The sequence below is a fragment of the Phalacrocorax aristotelis genome, chromosome 8 (assembly GCF_949628215.1).
Source record: "Phalacrocorax aristotelis chromosome 8, bGulAri2.1, whole genome shotgun sequence".
Lineage (NCBI taxonomy): Eukaryota > Metazoa > Chordata > Aves > Suliformes > Phalacrocoracidae > Phalacrocorax > Phalacrocorax aristotelis.
In genome coordinates, this window is record NC_134283.1 from 33147872 (window position 1) to 33160910 (window position 13039).

General features: G+C 39.6%; 1 protein-coding gene across 8 annotated transcripts in view; it reads right to left on the reverse strand.

Annotated features, from left to right (window-relative positions):
* Positions 1 to 518: 518 nt before the first annotated feature.
* LOC142061378 (protocadherin alpha-C2-like) overlaps positions 519 to 13039 on the reverse strand; it is a 102845-nt gene continuing 90324 nt past the window's right edge. For 5 of the 8 annotated variants that reach the window (XM_075102326.1, XM_075102323.1, XM_075102329.1 and 2 more), the window contains one exon: positions 519 to 4241. In XM_075102326.1, the coding sequence (XP_074958427.1) occupies positions 3931 to 4241 (311 nt within the window). In that variant the 3' untranslated portion in view covers positions 519 to 3930. The remainder of the gene's footprint in view (positions 4242 to 13039) is intronic. The other 3 variants (XM_075102328.1, XM_075102331.1, XM_075102330.1) reach the window with 1 other exon arrangement.

Genomic DNA, 13039 nt, shown 5'->3' on the forward strand with positions numbered 1-13039 from the left:
GACTAATTTTCTACCTAAATATGTTACATATAAATCAGGGAGCTAATAAAATGAAGTTTCCTGGAGGAAATGCTATTTATTGGAACCTTGGGACTGTTAAACTCCAGAATGGGCAGATCTAAGTTTTTGACCAGCCAACATGACTTATGTATCCTACAGAAATTGTAGTCACCATATCATGTACTCATAAGCACTGTTCTATAAAGGTAGCTCACTCATATTTCTCCTGGGGAGAAAGTCAATTAACAGTGTAATGGCTTTTTCCAAAAATGGAAACGGTTCTTGAAACACATCAAATGAGTGAAGAAGCAGGGGAAATGAAAGATGATCCTAAAAGATATCAAAGCTGGCTGCAATTAATTCCATAGTGGATTTTCACATATGAAATTTGGGAAATGCAGTTTGGTTCTATGTTCTTCCCCTTATGTAAGACCACTGGAAAACTTTAATTGGAACCCCATCCTGTGATGTGCAACGACCCAAATACTGAGCAGAAAGAAACTGCGCAAGGCTAAGTCTTAGAAGCTTAAAGTAAAATGAGATATCTTTTTAATGACAGGATTTAATTAATATACAACATAACTCAGGCTTAGTTGTTATAAAAGCCCAATGATTTTGGCCACTGATACTGTATGCATAAAAACCAGACTTCCAAAGACAATATGGTCACAGGAAAGATATTGATTCTGAGAGGAATAAATTGTTCAAGTGGTAAAAAGCCCCAAAATTGTAATTTCCTTGTTAACAAATTCTGCAGTGTGTTTTGTCTCACTCACTTCATTGTCAGCAAGAGGATAAAGGAAACTCTTGTTTCTTGATTCTTGTTGGTCTTGGCCACCACTGCTGATCCTCAGTTCCCAATGTTGTGTGGTGTTTAAACAGTAACCCCCAAAAACTGTGGCAGAATGTACAAATTCTGCCCCACCCTGCCCTGCCTAAAACACTTCATGCCAAGGGCTTCTCCTCCTGGACATCCGAAATCAAGGTTGTCAATGGTGCCATTTGTATACTAGTTTTTGAAATATCCAAATTTCACTTAAGACATATCAGCATTCCAGTTGAACTAAAAGGTTCAAATGTGGAAAAATCTTTTTAAAATCTGGTGAGGTGACTGCTTCAGTCTTCTGAAAACAGAGTGAGTCTGTGTAATACATGTTCTACTGCTCCTCTCCAAGTTTTTTCTCTGTTCTATCAGACCTCCATACTGGAATGCTTCTCTTCAGATATTCTGTTTTGTCTACCAAGTCATGCAAGCATACAGTCCTCCTGCAGTAAGCACCTGCAACAAATCCAGCATTGGCAAATGTAATTTTATGTTAAAACAGGCAAATCAGAGACATACTGCAGCTCTCAGTTCATTTGGATAGAAGCAAGCCTTGGAAAACCAGCTGTGTATGACCACTGATGAAAAATGAGTGAATCAGATTGACCTGTATAGAGGAAAATGAAAGCACTCAAAAGAAAAAGAAATCCATTTAAAAAAATCTAAAAATAATCAAATATTAAAAATTCCTGTAAGAATTAATTTTTTTTGTGCTGGATTTTGCCAGAGGCATTGAGGAGAACTACTTCATGATGAGTACAAAATAACAGTATCCTTCTGTGTGTTTAAGGTACCACTGCAACTCCAGTTTATGAACATTTTGGGAACTGTTGAAAACAAACAAGTAAACAAAACAACTACCTAAATGTACTTGCATAGCACACTTGCATAAAAGTACAGGTCCCTCCCCAAATCTTAAGTTTTTCCTCTTGGTTAGCCTTTAAAACTGAATCAAGGATTCTCTTTCTCAAGTAGCATCTTTTTCATTGCCAGTAAAACAAGACTGGTAACAAAAGAAAACGCTAAATAGACCACATGAGGCCATTGGTGGTTCATGCTTTGAGATATGAATTATTTTATTAGAGCTTTACCTTCTGTGATGTTTTAAGACTTGCTCAGGTTCTTAAAAATTAATAGGAATTGTCCTATTCTGATCTGTCAGCAGTTTGGAAACTTAAAACATCCAGGACATATCTCAAGAAGTCCAGTTGTTCTCTTTGATCCTAGATTAAAGGGCCTGTTAAAAATTTTTGAACTATGTAGTTTCTTACACAGTTCCAATTAATGACACTTGAGCATTATTCTGTGAATACACAATAATGTAGAAAACTCCTTGGAATTCCCTCATCAGCTATATTTAAAAATACATGTATTGATTTTATAACAACATCCTTAACCACATTCAGTACTCCATTTATACCCTTAGGTTTAGTAATTCACAGAGCTCTAGGTTCACAGATTTTTACCAATAAATCCCAAAAATGCATGCATGGCTTGATTTAAGAAAGATATTTTACTTGTGTTTCATACACAAAAGAACTGATAATCAACAGTGGCTTAAAAAATTAACACTACTCCACTTTTTCACAAGTGTACAAAAAAGAAATAATGAATTTACATTCAACGGTAAAGCTTAAAGTCCAGTCTAATAATAGTTGCATTGACATTCACATACACAAGCACAGAATAAATATTTCAGGATTCTTATAAGAGCATACAGCATACATACAGTACTTGAATTTTACATAATGAGTGTTAGTAGGTTCAGAAATTCATAATCTTATAGAAAAGTAAAACTAAAATCAGAAAAGGTTGTGTGGAAGGTAACACCAAGGTACTGCACAGAGCTAGCAGGTCAGTAAATCCATTTGTGTGAGGAGTTTGCTTCTGCTTCTTCATAGTAGGGCAGTTTGTTTGCGAAGGTGTATTCAAAGTGCAGAATAATGAAAAAAAATATATTCTTGTATTTATTAATACATGCAAGAGGCAGCCCCCAGGTCACCCGACAGAATAAAGCTGTTATTGGCAAGTGGCCGATATAATACAGATGTTTCAGGCAATTTTTCTAAAGCACTTTTGTAGCAGCAATTGTAATTTATAATGGCTCTAGATTGACTTCTGTTTGGGTTAAAGGGCATCATATTTCTAACATTTACAGCTATATTTCTTTATAAATAAATATCTCAAATAACAAATAGCATAGTTAATGTTTCTTTTTTCTCTCTTTTGCATAAGTGTCGTGGAAAAACTCTGACCTTTTCAGAGACATATTGTGCAAAATAATGTTAGAGTGGAAATAGGGGCACAGAGCATCAGAGTCAGTTACATTCCTGGGATGTCAGCCCAGCCCTGCTTACACTCCAAGGGCTAGCCTTGCCAGGGTGATGTTGGGCTTTAAGGGACAATTTATCCAATGGCTTGCTTGGTAAGAGATAAAATTTATGGTAGCTTAAAGAGCTGTAAACATAAGGTTTTATTTGCAGGAGTGTGTACAATACGTCATGTATAGGACTCAGTATTCCCACACAGTGACTTCTCAAAATTTGAAGTCTGGTCATCTCCTTTCAGACATTTTCCTCCCCAGCCTGAACATCTCTGAACATTTACGTTCATTAGGTGTTTCCTCTGTTGCATATTTACCAGCTCTTCTTGCATATTATAATCTGATTTCATATCACCTAGCTGACATCTGCACACAAATATTTCCAGTCAGATAGAGGGTGCACAACATTAAAACTTTTAAACCTGTCCTGTAAGTGTCATCAAGACAGGAGCACAGGAACCACAGTGCAGAGAGTCCAACCTCTCACTGGCTGTACTGTGAAGAGTCTCCTTTTCGGCGTAGGAGAAAGGAAACTTGTGTCTGCTTTTTAGGTTCTGAAAACAAGCCAGAGTGGAGAAAAAGAGTTAACACCAGACTTAATAAAGCTTTTAAGACAAAACCTGTTATGCAATTTAGACAGACACTGTGAATTTCCTGCTGATTTTCTCAAGTCTGTACATACAGGAAATTTGTTAACAGTAGGAAGAAGTTAGGAGTTGCTACATAGGAGAAATCTGCCATTATTACAAAAACTGACTAAGTAGATTCTTTCAGTATAAACCCCTCACTGGTCACTGTTCTCAGTGGTGCTGTTGCCCTTTTCTTTTTTCTCCTGAGTCTTGTTTCCCTTCTTCTTTTTCTTCTTTTTCTTGGTCTCTTCCTTCTTGCCAAAGGTTATGAAGTCACTTTTGTCAATTTGGCTGTTTGGTGGCTCCTGCCGGATGGAGATGATTGCAGGAGATCCTGGGATAATGAATTTGTCTGGCAACTCACCAGGACCACCTTGTTTGGGATTGCCCGGTCCAAATTTAAAGGTCCAGCTGTTGCTGTTCACACCAGCTCCCACCGGGGGGGACACCTCTCCGGCCTCAGGTTCTGGAAAAGTCAAAACAGCAAGAAAAGCTTAAAGCATCATTAAATACAAGCACTCAGTGAGTATGAGCTTCCTATTTGAAAGCTATGGCTTTAGCCTGGCTCTACATTGACTCTTGGATATCCGGCTGCTCATTTGGCTGTTAGCGACTGTTTCTTGTCCAGGCTGCCCAGTGCTAGTATGCACTGACTCATTCCGCACACTGCTGGGCCCAACATGCTCTGGATCCTATGTTGTGCCTTGAAATACAGTTGTTCTCTGTGTTTCTTTTGAATCTGAAGTGCTTGGAATAAGAGATCACTGTGATGCAGCCCACTGTAGTGTTTTACAGCATGAAACACAAGCATGTGCATTGCATGGCACAAGGGTGTGTTTGAGGGTGTCAAGTATTTTGGGATAGGGTTAGAGGAGTGTCCAGAGCAGGGGGAGTCAGTCTTGGCAGTATGCACATCCATGCTGGATAACTTAGCAAACCATACTGTCAGCTGTGTCCAGGATTTCTTGTGGAGGGAATGAGTTGATGCCTCCCAGAGACAAAGCTGGAGCCAAGTAGGATGTAAGTAAGTATGTATGTATGTACATATGTATGCATCGTGGCAGATCAGCAGACACAGCCCTAGAGCAAAACAAGGAATGAACTGAATTGCCTGGGCAGAGATACTACAGGACTCCTTCAATCAAGGTGCAGAATCTGGTTTCACAAATATTCAGTCTTCCTCAAGGTGAGGCTCTAACAACCTGTTCCCTTTTGGCAGGAAGTAGGGTGATTCTTGTGAGAGAGTTGTAAAGCTTTTCTAAACTATGAACTTACAAGCAAAACAGGAAATTGGAAAGGGCTTGTGCCAAACTTGTGGTAAGCTGTCAAGAATGGTTCAGAAGTAAATAATACCGCAGTGAGTTCTAAAACTGGGAAAGTTCTCACTGTTGTGTTTCTTTTTTCCTATTGTAATATCACAACATAATAATCACAACATAAAGGATGAAAAACACCAGACTGGTAGCTAACTCTTGGTTTTTTGAATTGATATTGTAGAATGGTAGATCACGATATCTTATATAGGCAAATATAAAATGAAGTTCTGTTCCCAGCTTCAGGCTTGCAGTATGAAACAAATTTTTAATATTATTTCCATGATTTTAGCAAGATTGAGCTAATCAGATTGAAACATTTATGTATGTTGTCCTGAAAAGGACAATTTTCTAGCATAATGACATGCAACACAAATCAGATTCTTCTATGAGAGAAAGTCTTAAAACCTGACTGTTTTCTTTTTTCTTAAACTTTGAAAATTCTTTGTAATTTACATAACTCCCAGTTTTGATTTGGAACATCATACTCATTTTAGTGTATCATTTTAAGTGTTTAAGGGATTGTGATTGGGGAAAGCTCAGTGCTTGTGCATTGATGCTAAAGCCCTCAAATCTGATGAAAATATTCTTATCTACACTCCAAAAGTGCAATATCACAAACATAGGACCTGTCACACTTGTAACACTCCTAGCCACACACAAATTCCTGCAATACTACACAAACAATGCCAATGCCACTGACCTGATTAAGTCTCAACATTATTGTATTCTGCATTAAAGCTGTCCAGCTGAATACGTAACGATGTTCCGGGAAGGAAGGAGGTGGGATCTGCATTGCTACAAGGAAGGGTTGGAAAACCAGCTGAAAGGGACTCCGTAATCCTTGGAAGAGGAGGTAAGGGCACAGAAAGGAGGAGAAGAAACAGAAGTCCTAGGTGTCCCACTGATGAAAGAGGGCAGGAAAAGGAAACAAAGTAGATAACCTAGAGGGAGATCTCCAATGTTTTGCCAGACCAGAAGATGCTATTCAGTAAACCTCAGCTACTGACTGCTCTGTACCCTTGTAGTAATAATGGAGAATATTGCATCTGCTTTACCAGCCATTTCCTGAAATGAACATCTCCTGTATTTCTTATTCTTTTATGACTCTTCATCTTCTGTAATGTTGTTTGTACAACTTTCTGTTTTACGAAATAAAATGTATGTCATGCGTGCAGACATAGGGCTCTCCTGGTTCAAAAGCTAAAGAACACGTTTTTCTGCTTGACAAACTTTCTCCTGCCTGGCCGCAAAATAAACTCCACCAGAAAGCATAATTCCTTTTAAGCTTTTCCACACTTACACAGTACATCCATGTTACAAAGCCAAAGAAATGTACATACATGACACATCAGAACTGTCTCTGAGATTATCTGGATAATAGGTTTGGCACATGGAATCTTTGTGAAAGAGGTGATATAACTACTTTTACAAAGTGTGATTTTTAATCAAGAATTAGAAGAGCCTGTACAGTTCTTTCTCCCCTAAAACTGTATTTAATGATGAAGAAGATTTGATTTTAAGTTTCTTTCCAGGAACTACTGAAGTTGTTTTACTGACCTTAACCTCTCTAGTCTCAGATATCTTTTCTGAAGTTATTATTAATGTGGATGTTCCTCTCTTTCACCAGTTGTATCTTTTCTGTAAATTTCCTATGGTGTTAACTATCAGCTTCAGATTTTTTACATGTTTGTTGTTGGTAATAGCCATGTCCTAGCAAGCCCATTCATACTAAGTGCATTAATATGAACTAGATTTCATTTCTGCTTAATACAGTATTTTGGTCAGGTACATATCTGTGGGATATCTGGAAAGCAAAGGACATGTAGTGAACAATCCAGGCTTGGACTGCGCGGACTTAATCAGCCTGGGAACAAGAAGGCCTCAAGGATGTTGCAAGTTAAAACCAATGTATGTAGCTATTAATAACATCTGTGATTTTGTATTTACCAAGGCTTACAAAGCGGCATGGTACGAGCTTACTGTGGGAACGTGTGGGATGGCATTACGCCTTCCTGATAAGTTGCATTCCAAGATTGGCCACAGGTGCTGCTCTGTCAACAGGGGCCGCATCCCACACCACCGGCAGGAGTGTCTCGTTACAGCATAGCAAAACAAGGCAGGAGTTGCCGATGCTGCTAGTAGCTATCCTTGGGATAAAGCCCAAGGCCGTGCTGACCAACTAATAATAGGCTTCTATATAATAAACAGTAGAGGCTTGTGTGTGATAAGGTGGTTGCAGAGCTATATTAACCGCGCTGTGTCTGTAATAAACTGGCATTTGCTTGATCATGTTGGTCGTGCGCGGTGTCCGTGACTTCCGCGTCAGCATATATCTGATCTCTTCTGTTTCTTTGAGATGATAAATTACAAAGGTGAATGTTGTGTCTCTTGACCTTTTTCCAAATTATTAATCAATTGTCATTCTCCAGCAATACAAAAATGTGAGCTTTCACATTGTACATAATAAATTAAGCCCCATTTGACAAATAATGTCTTTCTCCTTCCCAACAAGACTGTGCAACATTCATTCCAAACAACATTGGCCCAGACCCAATGCTCTTTTCTTGTTCCTGGCAGGAAAAGAACAGCTGAAGGTGACCTCAAATTATTTTTGAACCATCCTTGCTCTGGTTGGGGAGACCCCTGTAGCAGTGAATAGCCTAAAAACTGCTTTGAAGTGTATAGGGTTACAACACTCTATGGACTGCAGTGCCACCACAGCACACCTGCAATAACATGGTGTGTGGTCGTGCCATTTCAACATGACCATATTAGGCTGAAGACAGGACATGAGACTGACAGTGACTTTATATTATCCCTTTTACCACACAAATACAGTAATGTGCAAGAACAGAGGGTATCTTTAAGGCACAGCATCTCTTTTTCCTGGCATCAAAACTCTTGCCAGTCTAATAGGTGCACATACACATCTGCATTATTGAAATATAATTCAGAACAGGATACTGACCCTTTAATCTGGTTCTGCCTAGCCAAATCTACCCACCAGATGAAGTCAGTAACATTTATCACAAAGCCATCTGACATAATGTATCTGAACACAACAAACCCATCATATCTACCCTGGAATCAGGATTCTGTCAAGCTAAAGCCTAAAGGGGTTTGCTTGCATTTCTGTGTGTTTATTCTCAGGCCCCTGAATATATTTGTTGTCTGTACAAACGAAGCATTTTAATACTCCTTAATATTCACTAAGCCAAAAGAAACTAATTATCCTTACAGCTGTGTGGAGAGCTCACATACAAAAAGCCAGAGACAGACAGAACTTAATGAGTTATTAACCATAATTTCCTATGAGTGGAGCTTCAACAGTCTCCTCAGGAAATTTCCCTTCTGTGTGATTTACCTGATAATGTATGTTTATCTGTATTGGCAGGCTGGAAGGTCACACTTCAGCTGTATTAACAATGTTGCGTGTTTAGGCAGCTCAGATCAAGGATAAATGTCGCTTACCACCTAGTTTCCAAAGCTTCCTTAAATATCTCTTCTGTTTCTTATCAGCAGGAATTTAACAAAAAAACCCACCACTTTCCACTTAGATGCTATTTTACATTTAACGGGATTAGTAGCACTGCTTTTGCATATTTTCTGGGTCTTACTGAATGCTTTAAAGCTGTTTATTAAACTTAGAGGAAAATCTAAGTAAGGCAAATCCATCAGCCATATATATAACACTTAATTTAAAACATTACACTTCTCTTGTTCCTAGAGTTACACAGGGGAGTTTTGCCAGAGTTCCTACATAAAAGTGCAGAGGCTGGCCATTTCCTAGTGTAACTCAAAGTTTTACTTTGAAGGCTGCCCCTTTGCTTTATTCTCAAGGAATACGTCAGTCTTCATGTTCAATGACCAAATGAATTTTTTAAAATGCATGCATGCAGCAGAACCAAAAATCTAGGTTGCACCTGCAGCTCCTGATGCTTCTTCATCTGTGTCTGCATGCTAAAATTAGAGATGAACTTTTCACCCCTTCCATTTACTCATACTCTCACCAAAATACAAGTGTCTCAGTAGACTTTAAATGGAACCTAGAGCAAGAGAGACTCTGCAGTCAAGTAGATCACATATTTAGTTGTGAGGAAAGGAATTCTAGGTTGTCTTTCAAAATACTTCTTTTTTTCTATCCAGTTACTGTTGTCTGAAATGCACAGACAGATTTACATGTAAAAAAACCCACATCCCAAAATGTCCTATCTTAAAGCTTGAATCAGTAGGGTAAAATATTTAGCTACTTTTTTCTCTTCCCGAGGTCATATGCTGTAGCTCTCTACCTGTCACAAGACTTGAAAAACATACAGATCTCAATCAATAGGCACTTGCTCAAGTCCTAATTGCTCTGAAAGCACCTTATTTCCTACACATTATCAGATACAAAGTGTCATGTGGCTGTCATAGGCTCCAAGATCCCTGAAAGGGAGCAGGTTGCAGGTGAGCTGTGTCACCTCACTGAGCACAGATCTTCTTGCTCGCATACTCCAGGCAGCCCTGATCTCAGCACACAGGTTTTTCAGAGGTACCTAACCTTCCACGTGGTCTGTGCAGGGAGCCCAGGCACCTACTACAAGGAACAGAGTACCTAAAATGTAGCTTGTAGTAGCTGTAGACACCTAAACTTTTTTTTGTTAGATGTCACCCACAGGGTAAGGTATCCCTTTTCTAAATTCAGCCACCAAAAAAGCAGGCGTCCAATATAAAATGTCTAATTTAATTCTTGCTACAGTTTATAGAGACAGACACCCTCAGAAGGCAGATCAATCCACCTAACTTAAATGGCTCTTTTAGATGCACTGAATTTTCTTTGTTTCTCTGCTCTCTGTGCTGGAGCTGTATTACCTTTCTTTCTTTAACTACAGATGAAGCCTGGACAGCCAATTTAAACTAGACAGCTAACTTTTGGGTAGCTAGTGCAAAAGGAGCCGAATTAATTCCAACCTCAGGAGCAAGCTGAACAGCATCATGCCTTCGGGAACGTTGTACTAATGACCATGCCAGAGTATGTAAAAAATAAAAAAGTTTGAAACTAATCTCTTTAACAGTGACAGCCACAAAAATCCTGTGCACCTATTTGCAAGACAAAACGACCTTCTCAGCCCTAATCCCTTCACAGAATTTTCATTTAGGTAGGCATTGGCATCTTCTGTTTAGAAATACCTAAGAAAGCTCAGCCACATTGTTAAGGTTGCACCATTTCCACTCCTTAAAAGGCCACATTTTAATTATGACAGCAATAACAACAGTACAGTTTAGGTCTTGAGTGATACTCTGCTGCAAAACTCCTAAGTACAGGCCTGTCACTGGGATTTACAGTGCTGTCTTTTCAGATACCGCATTTGCAAATTCAGTCAATTGAAAGCTTGGCTTTCATCAGCTTGTAAAACCATCTAAGCTGATATGTACGTAGAATAAAGTCAAAATGCTGAGTGATGGGTACAGTCTGAAACTGAGATGTCTGCCAAATTTGGGGCAAACTGCCTGTTCACAGAACATGTCATCACTTACCCCACAAATCAACATCCCATTAGGTCTGGGCTAAGACTGCAGTTTCTATCCCACTGACATTTTTCTCTCTTTTGTGAAGGCCATGTGGTTTTTTTTCCTGTCCCTGTATAGCCCCACAGCTCCAATCTGGTGTTTACTAAGAACAGGTGGTGCTCACTTCCCATAATGTGAGCTGGCTATATATTCTGAGTGTCATGTACATTGTCTGTACCTCCTAGGCCTCTGCTGCTTTCTTAAAGAACTTTTTTCAGAAGAAGGTTAATTTGTGTTAGAACAGATGTGCCCCTCCTTAAGGGAGAGAAAAGGAAAGCATTTCTCTGCAGCTCTGTCTCCCTGCAGAGACATTTTTGACTGTGTGACATGCTCAGCCAAGAGAGCAGCTTGCTTTCACTCTGTTCCACCCCTCCCTACTCACCACTTTGCCCCTGTGTTTAAAAACCTGGTGGCTCACGGATTTAGAAGATCATTTAGATAAAAGCTTTCTAGTCAAACCATCTATTATTATTAGGTTTAAAGGAAATATTTTTCAATTTTTTTTTCTAGACACCAGAACATACCATCTAAAGCCACTGTGAGACTAGGAGTACCCCATCATTAATCACAGACCCTTCTGACAGCAGGTCAGAGTAGCAAAACACATTAATTAAAAGTATTTATTTAAAACTGCGATCAGGCAATAAGCAGGAAACCAATTGCAGAGAAAGCTAGTCATTAACCTGATTTCTCTCTTCCCTGCCTCTTCCACTGATGCTGTACTGACTGCAGCTTCTGCTTCTGGCAAACTTAATGAGTATTCACTGTTGTAGTCTGACATTCTGCACTGATTCTGAAACAGCAAATCAAATGCAAACAGTGTGCACTGAAAAACCCTCTCTGTGTCATTTGGAGGATCTCTGAGGACATTCCGGCTTCACTGATCATCCCTAAGCCTTTTTGGGATTAAAATGCCCATTTAATCTTTTTTTTTTTTTTAAACGCAAAAAAAACCCCCAAACCACAACCAACAGCACAACGAAGAAAGTAAATAAATATCCATCATCATCATGATAAAATGGCAGATGCTGAATTGGAAGATGGAGAAATGATTCAGTCAGAACAAAGCTGAACCATTTAACTATCACTTGGCCAAACAATCCCAACCACCTCTAAGGACTGTCAATGTGGAGTCTTAAAGAAAAAAAAAAAAAGAAAAAAATTATCACTCTACCCTTCCATCTGTTTGATCTGTTCTGCACTAATGATTCAGAGACAGGAAGAATGAACAAAATGAAAACTTCTCCCCACCAAGAAGCCTGTAGCTTTAATCCACTGCTCGGATTTAAAGTCAGTAACATTAAACTGGGTAATTATGTCACATATGTTGTGGGAGATCCGCAACCCCCCACTGCTCCAACATCCAGATACAAAGCAGGGGTAGGCATGGAGGTTACTTCCACCTCCATCTCAGGTTACTGTCCATGCTGACATTGAAATTGAATTTAGATAGAGATTATCTATCTCATGATAAGAAAACAATACTACATGGCTGTGTATTAAAGCAATTGTCTCAGCTACAAAATAGCTCTGCCAGCATATTCTGAGATATGTGAAAGCAAAAATTGATTTGCTTGCTACCACAGCCTGCTGTGGCCAGAGCACAACACAGGCTAAATGGTTTCTCACAGTTGCTGAAGAAGCAGAGCCCAGTGTCTGCAGCCCCAAGCTCTTCTCACTCTTTTTTCTCTAAAAGAGACTTTTTCCTCCCACAAAAACATCAGCCTTCTCGGGTAACATCCTTCTAGTCCTGTACTCGTGCCCAGTCCTTCTTCCACCGGTAGAATTTGTCTTGGAAAGCACCTGTTAGTACTTGCTCAGCACAAGCTTTAACCTTTTCCTCACCAAACTGAGGACTAACTGGCTGCATCACTGAGGCAGCATGTGCACATATCCAGGATGCTCCATATCATCTTTCCAGCTCTAATCGGACACTGGACTCTGGGGGATGCAGCATATGACTGTTTGTGTGGCATGCAGAGGTTGTTAGGGAGATACTACTCTTGCAATATAAGGTAGATGGATTCTTATTTGGGCATTTTACTATGTCTGCAAGCCCACAGTGACCATTTTAAAGAGTTCATAGTTGAAAACAGAAAACAAAAACCCAAACAACAAAGAATCCAGATAATTTTAATCTTATAAATGCATTGTCAGCAGGTAGAGCATCAGCTGTTCTACCCTTGTTTTACTGCAAGCAGTAAGGTTAAAGGTCAGCGAATAGTGCAGGAAAACTGGACCTGGTGCTGGGAGGACTGCTGTGCCCCTCAGTACCTGGGAAGGGAGAGGGGAGAGGTGGTGTGGGCAGCAGCTGGGGACAATGTTGCCCTGAGGACCTGCGGTGGGTTGGCCTCACTGACATCCACCCCACCTCCACCAAAGAAAAGGCTTGTTTTGC